General features: G+C 45.4%; 1 protein-coding gene across 4 annotated transcripts in view; it reads left to right on the forward strand.

Annotated features, from left to right (window-relative positions):
- Positions 1-19,219, forward strand: part of GNAS (GNAS complex locus) — a 941,300-nt gene that overhangs the window by 807,930 nt on the left and 114,151 nt on the right. For all 4 annotated transcript variants that reach the window (XM_086932636.1, XM_086932635.1, XM_086932638.1 and 1 more), the window contains one exon: positions 6,735-6,808. In XM_086932636.1, coding sequence (XP_086788762.1) covers positions 6,735-6,808 — 74 coding nt within the window. The remainder of the gene's footprint in view (positions 1-6,734; positions 6,809-19,219) is intronic.

Here is a 19,219-nt window from a genome sequence, read left to right on the forward strand (position 1 = left end):
GAAGTAACCGCTTAAATAACTTGTTTGTTCTCCTAAGGAAATTAAGTATAACAATCAATCAAGAATAGTCCGCACATGAAAGTGACTTATCGACTGTCGAAAATGTACACAATTAATGCAGCTTCACCCGTTTGCACAATAAGGTTCCACCAATATTAACAGAGATTAATCAAATACAACAGCTTTTCCCCTAACGTTACCAATGAAAGTGATGGTACCTCTCACTCCACATCAACCTTTTCTGCAAACAAGTTAAAACGTTTATGATCATCTCAGGATCTTTCAACTTCACTGAGCCTGAAATCAACTTCTCCTCTTCAGCAACTTTTAAATATTTCTAGTTACTCACGCGAACCACTTGAAAAGGAAAAGACTCCTACAACCACAACGTTTTCACCCTATTGATAACACTTTCAAAACTGCAACCGCCAAAAGGCAAGTTTTGCCACTCCGTTTGGATCTGTACACTGGAAACTGGATTTAAGGTTTATTTTAAAACCCCTTTAGGACTAATTTTTAAAAACTCAATTCAGGGTGTGAACCATAACTCTACTGCTATAAACTGCGGGAGCCTGAGGATTAGCCAAGCATAGTTTTAAGATTAAACACCCAACTTACAGACTTCGTCCATGGAAAACCCTGATGGCTCTTGAAAGGCCAGTGGACTTTTGCGACCGTTTGTGAATTGGAGGTGGAACAAAAACTTTAAAAATGCATATATCAACAGTTAAAATTGAATTGTAAATGTTCAGTCAATGATGAGGGGTTGGTGAAGTTTTCAACACTGTTATTTATCTTAAAGGATTAGTATTGTTTTGTCATCTTTATTCAGATGAATCGATTTAAAGGAATATCAATAAAAGATTGAGTGACAGCATAAATCAATGCACAGTGTTCCATAGAGTAAAACATCCCTAAATTAGCTAGGGGACCTAACCTATTCTAAGAAGAACCCATGAAGTGTTCTTTTCGGATAAGAGTGAGAATAAAAGAAGAACTTCCTATAAGGAGTCATGCTGGAAACTCAGCCAAGTTCCTTACGGCTGCAGTAGCATCTGTCAATGATAGAATGGTCTCTGTAGTAGCATTGATCAGGAAAAGGTCATTAGATAAAAGGAAATAAGTCACCGTTAGCATAGCTGTTGGTAACAAAGCAAAAGATAAGCTCTCAAGGTGAAGGTCCGCCAGGTAGGGGAGATGGATCTAGGTCTCTTGATCTCACATCAGGAACTTTTCTCACTCTAACTAGGAGCACTCATTATAATTCACACAATATTGTAACACAACTATTAGGTATTGGCTCTTTTAACCAATGAAAACCACTCATCCAATGTTGTCAACTTCCGATGTCTTTTTCTCCCGATTCCCACAGTAAACATTTGCGTCGCTATAGTGTTAAACATTGTTTAAGGACTTAGTTACATGGAGGAAAATCTCATGACGACCTTCTTACCCAAGCTCAAAGATGCGCTATGAATTTCAGTGTGAAGGCAAATGCATGAAGCATACATAAAATGTCTAAATTATGATTTATTATAACAATCACAGCAAGTTTAATTGTATTATAAAGGACCTAACACTGAGTGAGGGAACTAAATGAAACACAAGTTTGAAGTCCGCACATTCTTAAGCAAGCTGTTTGTGCTAGGCAAAATATTTTAATACAGGTCTATTAAGCTGTGAGCAAGAATTGAGAGAGAAAGGCTTTGAAGCCTAACTAAAAGTGCACATTTAAGAATGATCGTTTAGTAAAACCTTTTTAAAAATGTATTCCATAAACATTTTGGAAGCACGCTTTCCTCTACAAATGAATGGTTAATATATATATTAACTGGTGGAGGAGTTCGCTTTTTCTGTTCCAGGAGTTGTTATATATATATATATATATATATATATATATATATATATATATATATATATATATATATATATATATATATATATATATATATATATATATATATATATATATATATATATATATATATATATATTCCACACAGATTCCAATGTAAAGTACGCTCTCAGAAACCACACAACAATCCAGGAGTAAACTTAGATCTTTAGTTTTAGTTTTGTGTGAATAAACTAAAGATCTAAGTTTACCCCTGGATTGTTGTGTGGTTCCTGAGAGCGTACTTTACATTGGAATCTGTGTGGAATACTAATTTTCCGGTTGCTTCGCCGGAGCGTACGCCACTTTTCAACGGGTCGCAGCGTTGCAGCAGAAGCAGCTTTGTTTGGATATATATATATATATATATATATATATATTAGCAGCATTATTAAGAATTCTTTCATGTTATGAAATTGACACATTTTTTCGATGTGCCATTTTCTGTGTGAAACATTTCTGCAGCAGTTTAAACGTATTTCTAAAGTGCAATTCTAACATGGTCTGCAAGTCGAATTTCATTTTCAAACTAATTTCCTCAAAGATTGATAGACGAAAAGAAATCAACCCAAGCATCATGGCCCAGAGTGCTGATTGCTAATGAAGATGGAAGGGATTCTGTACCTATTGTCACTTCAGAGGACATGGTTTAACCTCCTTGTTCTCTAAGCCTCCACCCTAAATTGATTGCTGCAGGCGGTTTTATGTTTTTTCTTTAGACCTTTTGGCTTTGGTTTTGGGATAAAAACTGCTTAGTCATAATATGCAGAGGATGAGACAGAGCAGTAACTGGTTTGTTGTTCTCCACGAGATGAGTGATTATCTTTATTTAAGTCTTAAGTCTTTGCAGATGACTCTTTTGGCACGGGCACGCCCCTCATCAGATGTCTTTGCCACTAGATGAACCTAGAGATATCTTTAATATAAAATGGTTCCTTGAGGTTACATGGGTGTATATGTTTGGGCCAATGCCATTGGAGGAGGGGTGACATTCATGAAATAGTTTTGCTCAGTCATGTAGGAGATTGCGCAATATTAAGCAGGTGTCGAAGATGAGTTTTGTACTAGACACGATTCAGTACTCAGCAGGGTTTGATCAAAAGATTTGCAGTAATATTGTATTATTGTATCTGAAAGAGACTATTAGTTATAGATTCCTTACCTTAGAATTAACCCCAGGTGTCAGACTGGATCCGGAAAAACAAAATTCTTGGCAGTACCCCTGCGTGTCGATATGTGGCGTTGGTAGACGCCATGATCCTAGTCCCTTTTTGATTCTCTTTTTCGACTTTTGTCTTGTGACTCCTGGTGCACAAGGGATGTCCAGTCGTTGGCCCGGTTTCAAGCCCTGTGACTCCTGTCACAAGTTGATGTCGGTCACCGACCTCACCTGGTGTGCCTTTGGTGCCTGGAGCGTGACCACGACCCTAAGTCGCGCTCCGTCTGCTGGGCCCTGAACCCAAAGTCTTTGCAGTCCCGAAAGCATTTGGAGGCCCAGCAGTCTGCTTCGCGCCGTTTGAGGTCCTGGTCGAGTGGAATGACGCGGGACCGGTCACAGAGCCATCCCCATTCGTCATCTAAGTCTTTGCACTCATGGGGTAAGTCGAAGCACAAGAAGGCAAAGAAGCATCGTCGCCCAGTACGTCGGCCGAAGCGACGTGGGACCTGTAGCCTCCCCACTCTTCGGCCCCGTCTTCTTTTGCGAAGCCCACCACTCCATCTTTGGGCATCCCGACTCCACCGGCGTGCCTTCGGGCCCCCTGGACTCTGCTGGGAGCTCTAGGCCTTCAATGCCAGCATGTCTGGCCTAAGCACCGCAGGTCCCCTATGGATTTAGGCCTGGATCCGTATCTGCGCTGACCGACCTCACGGTACCTTCCCTGGTGCCGATTCTAATAACGGCACCCCCGACGCAGGCTGGGCACCCCAACCGGTGTAGACCCTTGCCTCACCTCCAACTTGGACACGGCGCCGGACCGACATCGGTACCGGTGCCAGAGGGTACTTTGGTCCCACTGTTAATCCCTGGTGTTCGCTACTGCCCTGAGTGGCAGCCAGTGGAGGGTAAGGAGGGGTCTGCTGACCCTCTTGCAGACCAACCTGATCAGCCGGACTGGTGAGAGAAGTTGGGCGATGCCAATGGTATGATACCTCCCCAGACCTTGGTATGCTTTCTCTCCCTACCGTGGCTACGGAGGCGGGAGATTCCTACGCTGAGGTGTTGTGTAGGGCGGCTGAGGCCTGGACCTCCAGCTTCCTACAGTGGCTGTCCGGACTAACCTCCTGACTGAGGTGCTTCAGCCGACAGCAGCCTCTACGAAGTCCCTGCTGCCTTTTAATGATGCCCTCACTGACATCCTTCTGGGCACTTGGTCTAAGCCCAGCACAGGGGCTCCTATGGACAGGATGATTGCCCGACGCCACCACCCGGCCACGGGCAACCCGCTTTTCCTCTCCCAACACCCTACCCCGAGAGCTAGGTGGCTCAACCCTCAACTTCAAAAGCTGCATTCCCTACAACTCTCCCAGATAGGGAATCCAAGAAGCTGGACCATCTTGGAAAGATGTTTTCTTTCTCCAGCTTAGGACTGCAGTTGGTGAAAACCGCATGTCTCTTGGGCCATTACACAGACACACTGTGTGGGACACGGTTGCGCAAGTGCTGGCACAGTGCCCAGAGGGGGCCCGGGCCGTGCTCACTTGCGCTGTTGCCGAGGGTCGAGACGCAGTAAAGTTCACCATCCGGTGTGGGCTGGATACTGCCAACTCTGGATAGAACAATTTCAACATCAGTTTCCCTGAGGCGCTACACCAGGGTGACTCTTTTGGACATGCCTTTTGATGGCCTTTGCCTGTTTGGTGACAAGGTGGACAACACGCTCGAGGGTTTCAAGGACTCTAGGGCTACGGCCAGATCCTTGGGCCTCCCTGCTACCCCTCGCCCTATGCAGTCTGATTTTCACCCCATGTAGTCTGCCTTTCACCCCTTTTGTGGCTAAGGAAGGGGTGCCCCACCAAGTTTCACACAGAGCCATAGGCCTGGTCAAGCTACCCAGCATCTGCGTGGCGAGGGACGTCGGACCCAGCGTCATGGGTCTGGGGCCAGCGGGTGGGCCAGTCCACCAATGCCCCTGAAACGGTCTCTTAGTTTGACCTTTCAGTGCCACCAGTTGCCAGCGGGCGGCAGGATCTGCCATCGCCTCCCCCACTGGCGCAACATTACGTCAGACAGGTGGGTTTTGCAAATAGTCCGAAGGGGCTACTCCCTCCTCTTCAAGGCTACCCCACCCTCCATGCCACCAACATTCCATTGCATGTGGAGCATCATTTGACTCTTCTCCGTCAGGAAGTTGTGGCTCTCTTGGCCACAGGAGCTATCGAACGCATCCCTGTGCCAGAAGTTGGTTGTGGTTACTACTCCCACTACTTCCTGATACCCAAGAAGGACAAAGGTCTGCGTCCTATCTTAGACTTCAGGGACTTCAAACGCTTCCTCCGGAAAGGAGAAGTTCAATATGTTAACCTTGGCTCAGGTCTTGTCTGTCCTCGACCTGGAGACTGGATGGTAGCTTTAAACTTGCAGGATGCTTGTTTTCACATCCCCGTCCTGCCTGCCCACCGGCGTTACCTACGGTTCACGGTAGACCACGAGCATTTTTAGATTACCGTGCTCCCCTTTGGCCTTACCAGTACCCCTCGGGGGTTCATGAAAGTGATGCCGTTGGTCGCAGCTCATCTGCGTAGATCAGGGGTTCCAGTCTTCCCCTATCTCGACGACTGGCTGTTGAAGATGGCCTCGCCCCAGGTTGTTGTCTCCCACCTCCAGACTACAGCAGACTCGCCGAATACCTTTTTTGGAGCCATGACCCAAAACTAGAGGTAGGCTGAGACTGGTTAGGTTGTGAATAAGGTGTTGAGCCCTTAGAATACAAATTTATGAGCTTGTTCCTTTCCCTTACAGTTATTGTTTGGTCCTGAAGAGAACCCTGACAGTCACAGGGCTTGAAACGCGTCGACCGACCAGGTCCCAGGTCAATTCCCAAAGTTCTCCCCAAGAAAACCCCTAGGGGAACACGTCAAAAAGACTGCTTTGTTTTCTTTTGTTTATTTAAAAAGGTTACAATTTAATCTGAGGTAGACTAAAAAACGGACTTTACATTTGTTGAACTAAAAGTGCATTTTTGACACTGGGACCAGTGTGTGTGTTTTGTATGAATGGAAGGCCATGAATGAGATGTTTGGAAGTTGATGATTTATTGTACATACCTTATCACCTGTATACTTTGTTTTTTGTTTGTACATATATGTACATTGAATGTTTTGTATTCCCATGCATAGAACTAAAAATGATGCAGACCTAAAATAATAAGCATCAAAAGAAAATAAGAAAAATAAAAAGAGCAATTTATAAAGCAGGTGTACATGTCTTTGTCATGTATACTATACATTTGAATAGTGTGTATTAAATAAGCCCCCCAGCACTGGCAAGTGTAGTGTTTATTAAGCAGTAAATAGTAGCAGGGTTATGTCAAACTACGTTCTCCTCCCTAGCATAGTCGTCTTAATTGAACTTTAAATTCTTGCTGTTTAATTAAGTCGATTAGATAAATGTAAATAAGTGGAACTTTGTGCCCATATACAACAAATTACTAAAGTCAATGGGACCCATGGTTTTGTTTCTTTGTCTTCTTGTTTTATATTGTGTGGCCAGACATACTGTTTTTTTGTTTTGGAGTTTTTGAATTATATTGAAGAATTATTTTTGCAAATAGTGCTTTTAAAATCTGAAAAAGTGCTTTATTTTAAATTCTATTGTGTTCTCTCTCCATATTTTTTTCAGGACCTTCTGAGATGCAGAGTTCTGACATCTGGAATTTTTGAAACCAAGTTTCAAGTCGACAAAGTTAATTTTCAGTAAGTAAGCTGCATCTTGACTTGTTTCAGGAACATCTACATGGCTTTAACTGTTTAGGTTTGTGACAAGGGAGAGGGGAGCGCTAACAAATTGTATACCAAATTGGATTTCTAGGAGGTTCACTATGGTTTGATGTGAAGGAAGAAATGTATATTGTTAGTGTTTCCTCTAGTTTTAAAATGTACTGCAGAGCAATCCTCAATCATTGTCGATATTGCATCTGATTGGCCTGTTCCAGGTGAAACAAAATGGAATGGAAAACCATTGTAACGGCATTGAAATACATTTCGGAGGCCAAGATGGCGGCTGAGTCAAAGACCTCGGGAGCTCACCTCCACATTACTCCATCCCTCAGACAAGCGCTGATGTCGAGCGCTGCCTAGAATGCGCCCTGGCCCCGAGAACCGTCCGCGCTGGCGTGAAGGAGAGCGGGGGATGATTGCAAGACGCGACGGTGGACAAACCGGAAAGAAAAATTGCTCTTTGCGCTAGCCCAGTTGTTGCTGACAGCTGTCTCAGGCTGGGGTAATCCCGTCAGGTGCCGGCCAGAGTTGCTTAGAAACACAGACGCTGGATTCACGGAAGTGCTTCGTGAGATGGAGATGGCAGCGCGAGGAGCACGAAGTAAGACACGCTCAACAATCCAGGTGTATACCTCTGCAGCGCCGCATGAACCCGACCTTGAAGTAAGGAAGCCCGGTCAAGTCACGGGTAAGAAAAGTAAATTAAACAATGAGAAAAATGTGAAGTCCCTCGCGCCAGGCAATGTACTTGCTGGAAGATCGGAAAGAAAACGGCCTGTAATCACGTGTCTATTCTCTAAAAAAAAAAAAAGGATACGAGTATGGAGGAGGGAGGACGGAGGAATAAACAAATAAAGGATTGTGCCAATATTTAGAGAAATGGTGAAACTCCGACACAGATTCAGGAGAGCTCGATCGATATAAACAATATCCGAACCTCATGGGGGTCGAGTAGTGAGATTACGGTACCGAGTATGGCTGATTCGCCCATAACTACCCAGCAAGAGAGTGAGGGTAGCAAGGAAAGGAAGCTGTTGCAGCCTACCTCTCCCATTAATGAGAAAAAGGAGAAAGATGACAGTGCAAGCCAGGAAGCAAGGCAGTCGCCACCCATGCTGACAGATGGTTTACAAGAAGGCCTCTCGGAAAATACAGAGTTGGGCTACCTATAACCCGATCCTATGGAAAAAAATGTTTCACTGAATGAAGAGTCCGGAGACTCGGATATATTTGAATCGTCAATTGGTAGTAGCGATGACGGGTGCGTAGACACCTCAACAAGTAACTGTAGCCAACAGGGGGGTAAAAAGGTGCCCAGGAAATTAAAGAGGCTATCGGAAGGGAAATGGAACACACGTAAGCGGGATGGAACGGAGGAAGAGGGCGAGCTCGGGTGGGACTATTCAGACACAAAACCACATTCCCTGGTAGGCTTGCATGGAACAGTGAGCTTAGACAAGAGATCTCAAGGTGGCATGGGGGTTCATAGGGACCCTGAGCAGACACCCAAACCTACATTTGCTACGATCCTGCAATCATTAAGTGCATTTCAAAATGAGGTTAAAACAGAAAATCAGCACGCCTGTGTTGCTGAAAAAAACTACAGGGTTCAGTGCGCAAAATTGGGAAGACCTGCACTGAAATAGCGGAAAGGATGAGTTGGTGGAAAATCGGACGGAAGTGCTGGAAACCACAGTTGATGCTTTAAAAACCTAGGTGACCTCACAGGAGAGTGCAGTGAAAGACATGTGGAATCTGGAGGAGGCAGAAAATCAACAACGTCTGAATAACCTAAGGATCTTAGGGATCCCGAAGAACAGTGAAGGAAGCGATATTCGCACATTTACTATCAATTTGTTCAAGAATGCGTTTCCAGAACTAGCGCAATGGGACTGGGACAAAGAGATTCAACGTGTGCACAGATTCCAGATGACACTGTCTAAACGTCTGCAAAATAATCTATCATATCCTAGTTATTTTGATCTATTTTGGACATTTTTTGTTCCGTCAGGCGGTGTACGATCTGGCCAGACCTAATAAAAAACGGAAATGGGAAAGTTTTTTATTCTTCGCTAAACAAGATTTTTCACACGCCACAGTGGAGAGACGCTGGCTGCTTAGACAGCTGATTACACCGTTTCAAAAAGCAGGCGCGGTAGCTTTTCTCCAGAACCCGGCAAAACTGAAAGTAGTCTCGCGAGGACGAACCTTGTTTTTTACATCAGAGATACAAGCCAAGCAAACATTGAAGGAAATCATTGCAGGGAAATCTGGACACTGAGAGCAACCAATAGCTTCCTTCTTTCTCCCTTCTTTTTTTGTTTTTGTTCTTCTTTGGTCCATTTGGATGTTTTCTTTATGTATGAAGTAATTGTTACTTTTTGTTGCAGCTGGGCGGAGGGGTAAATCGGGCGAATATTTAAGAAAAAGATGTATATACAGTAGAGGCAGGGGGGTGTGGAGAGTGGGTGAGGTTGGTCAGACGCTATCACACAGGCTCAGGATTGAGCCTGGTGGCTTTGATAATGGTGGGGGGTGGTGAGGAGGGCAGACAAGACCAGGGGGTGTTGTAGACACAAGGGGTATGTGATGGGTGCAGGGTGGGGGGGTCCAATGTGAAAACAAATATCAGAGCAGGGCAAGTATGGCTTAAAATGAGGGATATTACTACTGTTAAGTATGGATGGGTGAACAAACATCATCATGGCTAGGTTGAAAATTGTGACTGTTAATGTTTGTGGCCTTAACGACATTAAGAAAAGACAAAGTAGCTGTGGGATTACAGATGACCGGGGCTAATATCATATGTTTATAAGAGACGCATATTGAGGGATCTCAACAATATCTGTTGAAGACACTAGGGTATCGGCTGATTACTGCTTCAACCTAGGGGGGGGGGGGGGGCAATTTTGGCAAAAGGTGGCGATCTCCAATTTACACATACATTAGCTGATAAATTTGGATGGTGGGCGATTACAGATTGCCACTATGACAATGGGGAAAGTAAACTGACCCTTTGTACTATCTATGATAATATTAGCGACAACCCAGATGTGCTGTCTAGCATGGCTAATGAATTGACTCACTGGCCTCTCCCGCTGATTGTGTGTGGGGATCTCAATTTACATTTACCTGGTGACTGGCTTTAAATATCAAGGGCAGAAACCGAAATTCTTCCAGGCACTGAAAGATGTGTGTGCTACATGGGCTGATTGATGGTTGGCAACTAGAGCACTCTGGCGATCCGGGAGTTACGTATTATTCTTACCCGCACTCCCGGCATGCGCGGTTAGATTACATGCTTATGTCTAGCTCCTTGAGTTCCGCCAGTATAATAGAAAAAATGCCAAGAGTCTTATAGGACCATAATCCTCTAGTACTAAATCTGGAATGTGGGGTAAATAAAACCAAGAAGAGGATATAGACGTTCGAAAGAGCGCTAATGGGTAATGAGAAATGTTGTCAACATATGAGCAGATGGCTTCTGGGATTTTTGGAGGATTATCTCGGTAGTGCAGCAATAGATGTGGTTCGGGATGCCCTAAAGGCCAGTATTAGAGGGGAGATGCTGCAATTCTCTCTTAGCTCTAACAGGCCAAATTAAAGATGGCGACGATACAACACAATTTGGGTAGGGCCGAGGGAGAGCTGATTAAGGCTGTTCAGGAGGGGCGAGTATCTAATAGCGAATTAAGTCGGGTAGCGATTGCTAAAAATATGATTTATGTTTTAATGGAGAAAGCAGTAGCCAAGGCAACAATTCATAAAGAGAAAATATATGAATGGAATGAACAGGTGGGCCACCACCAACTGGTGGTTCGCACCCGAGAAGAATACTACGCTAATGTAGTAAAGAGATCAAGGATCCAGAGTCGGGCCTCAAGACTGAATCCTCTGAAATTAGAGCCGTATTTAAAAGATTTTATCAGAATTTGTAATAAAACAGCAGAGAATTAACAGGGCAAACCTCAGGTATATTTAAATCTAAATGCTCCGGTAAGATTCGAGAAAGAGGATCAAGAAAGCTTACAGTCCTCTATTTTGGGAGGAGATCCTACTCTCTAGGAGTCGTCTTGCTACAGGGAAAGCTACTGGTATGGAACAATACTTGTCCAGATCCCCCGAGAGATACCGAAAAATAGCCCTCTTAAAAAAAAGACGAAGGGCTAGGCTCAAAATAAAAAAAGAAAAAGAGGACTCTCTCTGGATCAATCTGCGTGAGGCCGAAGTGAACGGGCATGCTAGATTGTTCTGATCTATAATTGGGGAGGGCTGTGGAACAAGAGTCAGTCCCCGCCCTATTCACATATGTGAGCCAACATGGGTTAATTATATTGTAAATTTATATGCCAGTAATGGGCCCGCGGCAGAGAATGTGAGGCTTTGCAATGATAGAGATCCTTTAATAGATTTCCCGTCCGAAAAAACCATCGAATTGGCTATAAAAGAACTTCGTCTTTCAGGTGCAATGGGGCCTGATGAGCTCCCCATATCTGTCCTGAAGCAGGACCCTGTTTCTTTTTTTTTTTTTTTTTTTTTAATTTTTACAAACCTTTATTGTGCATAAAAAGTGAACAAGTACGGGCCCACAACCGTCAGGCCGGCCACGATAATTTGAAGCACAAGTGCGAGCAATACAGTTCCCCAGCGGCAGCAGGCGACATATCAACAATCAATTAACGTTACACTGAGTAAATCATGTCACCGAGGAGAAGGAGCATTTAAGGTTAATTTTTAAAATTTTACCCCCCCTAAATATAAATCGGTGAAGAATAGGAACTAAGGAGAACTGAGTCCATACAATAGCTTCACAACATGAACAGGCAGCAACATCACCTGGAACCAACAATGTAAGCGAACATCCCAGATAGCATAGCGGTGCAAGGTAAAACCACAAGATTATCAGTCAGCGTTTGCGCACCACTCACAGCGCCACCCACTCCCTACTACCCCCTATCGCGGACCCAGAATAGAAGTAAGTTAAGAAAAGCGCAGAGAAATATAAAAAATAAGGCCCATAGAAACGAAATGTGGAAAATGAAATCCCCCCCCCACCCTACACTAATGCGGAGGCTACGGCCTACCCCCCCCGGCAGTGTGTCTGTCGCCCACTAAAGAACCCGAAATATAGACCAAGTAAAGGAAGAAAAGAAAAAGGAAATGTAAAGAGAGAAGAAAGAAAGCTTATAACACTTGAAATATAGGGAGTGAGAAAAGAAGAAACTAATCTACGACTCCCAGGAAAAGGAAGGTGGGGAGGAGCCCACCCAACATCAGAACTCCTGGACTCCCCAGCCGTAAATAGCTCCTACACCGTGAACAACAATAAATTCGGAAGACATTGGACCCAAAGGGCCAGAATCAATAACACCCAGAACCCCGGGCCAACACAAAACCACCCCCCCATCAGCAAGAGTAGACAACAGGACATATCGACTGCAATATGAAATGGGAAGAAGCAGGATATACAGCGCAATAAACATAGCAAGAATGAAGTTCAGTCCGGGTCTCCGCCAGCCAAGCAATCAATACCAACGAGGAGGACACCTTCATCCCTGTCCCGAACGCTGAAAACCCTCCAAGCATGTCCACCACTGCGAGCCACCCTCAGGCAGGACAAAGGAGCAAGATGGCCGCTCTCGACGAGAAAGAAGCAGAGGAGGAGGAGATGAGAGTCTGAAGTCAGCAACCAGTACAGTGTCCAAAGGGACGAACTCCCCCTTCATAGCCGGATGATACACACTCCTCCCATGCAGAAAAGAGGCGCTGGGGGCGAAAGTATCCGAGGGGGTCAGCAGCTGAGAGATAGAGAAGCGAGCCCCTGATAACAAGTGCGCAGGCAGTCACAGTGGCTGGGGTGGAGGGAGACTTTGTATCCGTAGTCTCTTCGACAAAGAAACTCTCAACATTGTTGCCAGGGACACATAGCTCCTCCGCCGTCTCATTCGGTAACATTGTATCCAATGCAGGGGTGGTTAGAAGCACCAGGGGGCCAGCAAGTCTCGGTCGCTGTATTTCAGGCACAGCTGCCTCAATCTTCCATGCCAGCTCTCGGACGTTTCTCCGCCATGTTGCCCGTAGATCTTCAAGGGCAACCAGGACATCCACATAAGTCGGGACCCCCTGCATTCTCAGCCAGTCCGTACTGCGCAGCGATACCCTCGGTGTAGTCCCCAGCTCAAGGACAGGCAGAGCAGCACAGAAGAGGGATTGCGGAACAGCCCTCACTCCGCCCGGGAAAGCAGCGCCTTCACCACCTCTTCAGTGAGCCCACAAGGGAGGGAGGGGGGCGACCTCGTTGCAAAGAAGCTTAGGCGATCGAATCAACGAAGGAAACGCGGCCCGCAGTCAGGGGGCCGCGCAGGATGAAAGCCCCCTATTGATGCAAGTAGTAAACCGCTATGAAGGCGCTACAAGATGGAGTCCACCCAGCTCGCAATCAGCGTTGCATAGGAAGGCGCCCCATGGAGTACTGACTACACAAGCACACACTCCTTCGCCAAAGGGGGGACCAGTATGGAGGAAAGGGTCAGCCCCGTCAATCTCCGTGATCGGTCGCGCTCCCGCAGTCAGCGACACCTCCCCAGCTCGCCTCACCGGTAGCGTCCAGCAGTGTTCAGCGGCAGTGATCGGCGTGGGTTTCAGGGGCCGCGTCGGAGGTCGGAAAACGCCGCGGGTTTTGCACCAAAACAGCCGGCGGAGACCTCAAAAGAACGCCATCGGCAGCAGCGCGTTAGCGTCTCCGTTTCAGCACGGAGTAGGCGCGGACAAGTGTCAGGATATTCATGTAGAAGCAGACGGCTTGCGGAGCCGGGAGCTCACACGTCCGTCCCGTCCGCCATCTTGGCTCCTCCCCCAGGACCCTGTTTCTTGGAGTAAAATCTTGTTAATCTTATTTAGATTTTGCTTCCTGAATAAATCTGTCCCTTTGTCCTGGAAAGGGAGCATTTTGGTGCCATTGTTCAAGAAGGGAGATAGGAACGAACCTAAGCATTATCGGCAAATCGCCCTTCTTGATGCAACTGGTAAAATTTTCTCCAAATGTCTCCTATATGCCATAAATGACTGGGTGGAGAGGAATCAGATTTTGCCTCTAGAACAGACAGGCTTTCGCAAGAGCCACGGCACATTGGACAACCTCACCGCACTACAGATAATCTCCGATAAATATGTCAGGGTTCGTGGAGGAAGAGTATATGCGGCGTTTATAGATTTCTCCACTGCGTTCGACAAAGTGGATCGGCCGTTGCTGTGGAGAAAACTAGCGGCTTTGGGTATGCCTCCGCTCCTGTTAGATTTGGTTATGGCCTTGCATTCGGATACTTGGTGTCAAGTCCTGCAAGGGGGGGAAAGGGGGTTATCCCAAATTATTCCAACTATTAACGGATTAAAGCAGGGTTGTCTTTTGGCACCTCTGCTCTTTTCATTATATAGTTCATATCTCCCTATGTCCTTATCTGCTTGTGAAGGTATCTCCCCGTCATTAGGGGGATCTACAATTTCCTGTCTGTTATATGCGGACGATATTCTTATATTGGACCTTACGCCCAAGGGGTTAAATAATCGTCTACATGTTCTTCACCAGTTTGCAGAACGTCACTATTTAAAGATAAATACGGCCAAAAGTCAAATTATGATTATTTCAGGGAGGAAAAAAACCAAATATGAGAACTTTGGTTGGTCCGTAGGAAGTCATAAATTGGATGTGGTTAAATCTTATGTCTTCCTGGGAAAAACAATATCTGATAACCTAAGTGATAAGGCCCACATCGATAACAACTCCCGGAAGGCCCTGTCTCAGGGGAAAAAGCTTGAGTGCATTGTACTTTGCCACCGGGAGAAGACATTTTCCTCATATGCTAGAGGTTTTTAGGGCAAAAATCCTGTCATCCCTTCTGTACGGTATTGAAATGGTTGATATAGGGCAATGGGGTTTCTTACATGTTGCAGAGGGAAACAATTTACGGTTTTTAGCCTCCACTAACACCGCCTGCACAGTGGCATCCCTGAGACTTGAGTTTGGCATCCGCAGTAGCTGGGTGCAGGGCCTAGCAGGGCTAGTGCGTTGGCTAACCTGCCTAGCCAGAGGAGAGGTGGGTACCTTGAGACATTTAATGAAGTCGGAACTGTTGGGCACTTTAAGGGAGTGCTCCTCCATTGTAAAGAACTTCAGGAAAGCTGCTGTGCTTCTGCAATTGGAGGGGAGCACTCTTTTTACTCTCTCTGCTGTACAGGTAAAATCACTTTTAAAACAGGCCTCGTGGGATCTCAGCTTTAGGCTGGATAGGGATTCTATACTTGCAAAGAAAAGAGTATCCCCTCTTACTGATACGTACTTATTAAAACGCATGCAACCCTATGTCGCCTGGAATATACCCCATGGTATACGACGTTTTTGGCTTCTTTTGAGGCAGGATCTACTCCCTCTTAATAAGCTTATGGCTAAGTGGTATGGTTGCTCTGCAACGTGTAATTTTTGTAATTTGTCAATTCAGGACCTCATACATGTTCTTTTTGTATGTCCTGCCCTTCGTTTATTTCGTCGTAAGTGGTTTAGACAAATTTGTTTGAAACTGAATATCCTTACAGCCTTTTTTTTCTTATGTGCTCTATAAAATCCTCCTAATGAAATGTTCCGGTCTAGCATTTTCAATTTTTTTAAATGTTTTTTAGACATCTATTAGATGGTTTTTATCTAACTGTGTTGTGCCGATTACTTAGTATTTTTGGTAAAAATGTGTTACTGTTCGTTGTATTTTTATGAGAAATTTTGATTTATGTATTTGTTTTCTTTATGTGGACCTCTTTGGAGATCCAAAACATAATAAACAAACTTTACTTACTTACTGGTATGGATGGAATTCCAACAGAGTTCTTTGTTAAATTTTCATCCCAACTAAAAGAAATAATACAGGAACTATTTATCCATATTTTTCAGGGAGGGAGGCCACCAGCCTCGTGGTCATCTGCTAAAATTGTAGTCTTTTTAAAAATAAATAAAGTTCCTTTAGAACCCGAGTCTTATCGTCCCATCATGTTGATAAACGTAGATTCCAAAATTTACTCCAAATTATTAGCGAGCCGATTGGCACCGATTATACATAAAATCGTATCCGGACATCAGCACGGGGTTTTTCCCCAGGAGATCACGATTGATCACGTCCAAAGGTTAATTTCTCTCTTTGATTTTACTGAGGTGACAGGAGACCCTATGTCGCTTATATTACTCGACGCCGAAAAAGCTTTCGATTGGGTTTCCTGGAAATACCTGTGGGCCACAATGTTACATAGTGGGATTAGTGAGAGATTTATAAAAGCAATACAAATGCTATATGTGGAACCAGTGGCCAGGGTGTCGATCAATGGGGTATTATCGGACAAAACAATTATTACCAGGGGGATGAGGCAGGGGTGTACGTCCTCTCCTCTCCTGTTCACGATTTATATCGACCCTTTTATCCTTGGGTTAGACAATAATATACTATTAACCCAGTATTGGAACTTTCATAGATTCCCATGCTTTGTATCATTCCCCGTCGTCGGAATGGGAGCCTCGCTAAATAAAAAATATAACCATAGGTACAAAAGAGAAAACCAGGCCTAGGCCTCATCTCATTTTGTAGCATATCACCCTCTTTGTGTAAAAGAGCCCAAACTTTCCACAACAACCAGTCGGAATAGCCTCACTCCATAGAACCTTCCTGAGAGAGCCTCGGAGCCTCAGATTTTCTACCGCACGTTGAGCTAGGGAGTCTCCTCTGAGCTCTGCTCAGTTTCTTTTTTTCCAACTTGAATTCTTCTACAAATTACTTCAAAATTATAATGTCGGACAAGGAGAAAAAGCTTTGTTCAGGGCCTGTGCTACCTGTGCTAAAAAGAGGCTTTTTGTGGAGGACAAGCATGATACAGATTGCAAGATCTGTAGAACTTTTTCTACAAAAATATTGAGATACAGGGAGGGCCGTTTATTGACTTGGCCTCAGAAAATGAAGTCACGGAAGGAGGTGCTGTCATCGGATGAGGAGGACTCTTCATCTGCTACATCCTCAAGAAAGTCCAGAAAGAGGGGTAGGTCAACTCCCTCTACTTCTTCTGGGGCCCCTGTCAAAGCCCAAGAAAAGATCTCTGATAGGTCTGAGAGGGCTAGTCCCATTTAATCTCCTCACCGAGGTGAAAAGGAGAGACTGGGACAGGCTGCTGAGGCGGACACAGCCAAGAAGTTGAAAAAGGATGTTCCTATTCCTTCGCAACCATCTCAAAAGGTGAAGGATAGCAAGAAACTGGCTGCTGTCTCTCAGGATATAAAGCCTGACCAGAAACAGCGTCCGTCGACAACGAAATCAGCAGGTACTTCGACGACTTCTTCTCAGAAGGACCTGAATTCTAATGTAGCTCCGTCGACGGGACCGTCGACAACTCAATTGATGACTTCATCGACGTTTAAGGTGCCTTCCTGCTCGTCGACGATGGCTGTATTCTCGACATCGACGATCATGACGACGAGGGTAGTGTCGACGTCTGCATCGACGACGAAGACTACGCCGATGACGTCGACGGCTGTAATGTTGATGGCGACGAGTTCATAGACGAGTCCGTCGACAATCAATCCACCATCGACGACGAAAGCTCCGTCGACGAAAACCAATTCCCCGTCGACGGTTCCGTCGACGATTCAAAAAATCCACATTTCCATGCGGAAGCAGCAAATAACTCCGGAGATAAATTCTCCTAGATGAGTAACACCTTTGCTTCCTACTATGCTGTTTGATGAGGAGTCTGATGACTAGGAGGATGATAATCCTTATGGGGATGCCTACATTCCCTCTGACTTAAATGTGAAGTGTCAGGATACGGACACTGAGGAATATTACGAACGCCAATATGTCCAGCAAAACGCACCTCCTCAAACTTTAGGACAGGACATGATAGCCATGCCATCCTATCTAGTATCGGATTTGCAACTGATCTTGCAAGATTATATAACAAGGTTTCCAACTCAACCTATAACACAACAGGAGCGCCCTCCTTCACTTGTTAGACCTCCTGCTCCTGCAATCATTGTGACAACGGTGGTCCCACGGGGTGTGCAACCGGAACCCAGGGAGGAAACCCAGGAGGTGGTGGATGATGTTTCGTCTGATGACAATGTTCAGGAATATTCTACGCATGATCCAGATCTGGATTATGATGATAGTGTCCTTCAAGATCCGGATGTGGCCGGGTAGGATACAGCTACTTCTCCGCCAGCTGACATTGGGGGATTCCATAACCTCATGGAGAGGGCATCTACCAGATTTGGTCTGCTGATCATGACTGTGCAGTCAAACTGCTTCCTATATGACTTTAAGGAACTGTACAAGAGGTCGATCCGATCTATACCTATAATTGAACATGTATGGTCAGAGGGGGTTAAAGTTATGCAAAATCCGGCGACAGTCATTCCTGTTCTTCCCCGGCTGGAGAAGAAATATAAGGTGCCGGAAGTCAGTCCAGCATTTCTACTGGGACAACCTAAGCCGGATTCTGTCATTTCTCAGGCGGCACAAAGCAAATCGAAAAATCCATCAACACCCCTTACTACACCTCCGGACAAGGAAGGGAGGCGCTTGGACAATGTAGGCAAAAGATTCTCCTCTATGGCCAGCCTCCTTGTCCGTGCTGCCAATGCTGTTGCCATCCTGGGCAGGTATGATCGCCAGATGTGGTGCGACCTATCCCCATTTGTGGAACCGCTTCCAGACTCAACAAGAGATGAGGCCAGGAAGGTGTTGATGGAAGGAGAGAGATCTTCGTCAGAGGTAATAGATTGTGCCATGGACATAGTGTCTACTGCTTTTCGAGCTCTGGCTGGATCAGCTGTGCTTTGACGTCAGTGCTGGTTGCGGGCGACCTGGTTTCGCCAGGAGGTCCAGAACAAAATCGTTGACTTACTATTGGATGGAGAAATGCTTTTCGGAAAGCATGTTGATGAGGCACTTCAAAGCATTAAAAAGGATACGCACACAGCAAAGTCCTTGGGTTCTTTGAACTACCGTAAGGTTCCGTTTGGAGGTGCGAGAGGAAGAGGTTTCTCCTCTTACACGGGTGGCAACCAACAAAGTTATTCATCACAGTCCTCCCAATCGTACAAACCTTAGTATTCCAATCAACGTCGGGGCCAGTCGGCCTCTTTCTCTCGTCAACCGCAGAGAGGACGCCAAAATCGTCAAGGACGTGACAACTCCAAGAGGCAATAGCGGCCTCACGGCTGTTTCTACTGTTCCTACCCCTCCAATGACATCAGTGGGGGGGCAGGATATCTCATGGTCTAGACAGCTGGAGAATTATTACATCAGACCAGTGGGTCCTGAATATCGTCAAGAGTAGCCATACGTTGGAGTTTCAACA

This window comes from Lissotriton vulgaris, chromosome 7 (genome assembly GCF_964263255.1).
Source record: "Lissotriton vulgaris chromosome 7, aLisVul1.2, whole genome shotgun sequence".
In the NCBI taxonomy this organism is placed as follows: domain Eukaryota; kingdom Metazoa; phylum Chordata; class Amphibia; order Caudata; family Salamandridae; genus Lissotriton; species Lissotriton vulgaris.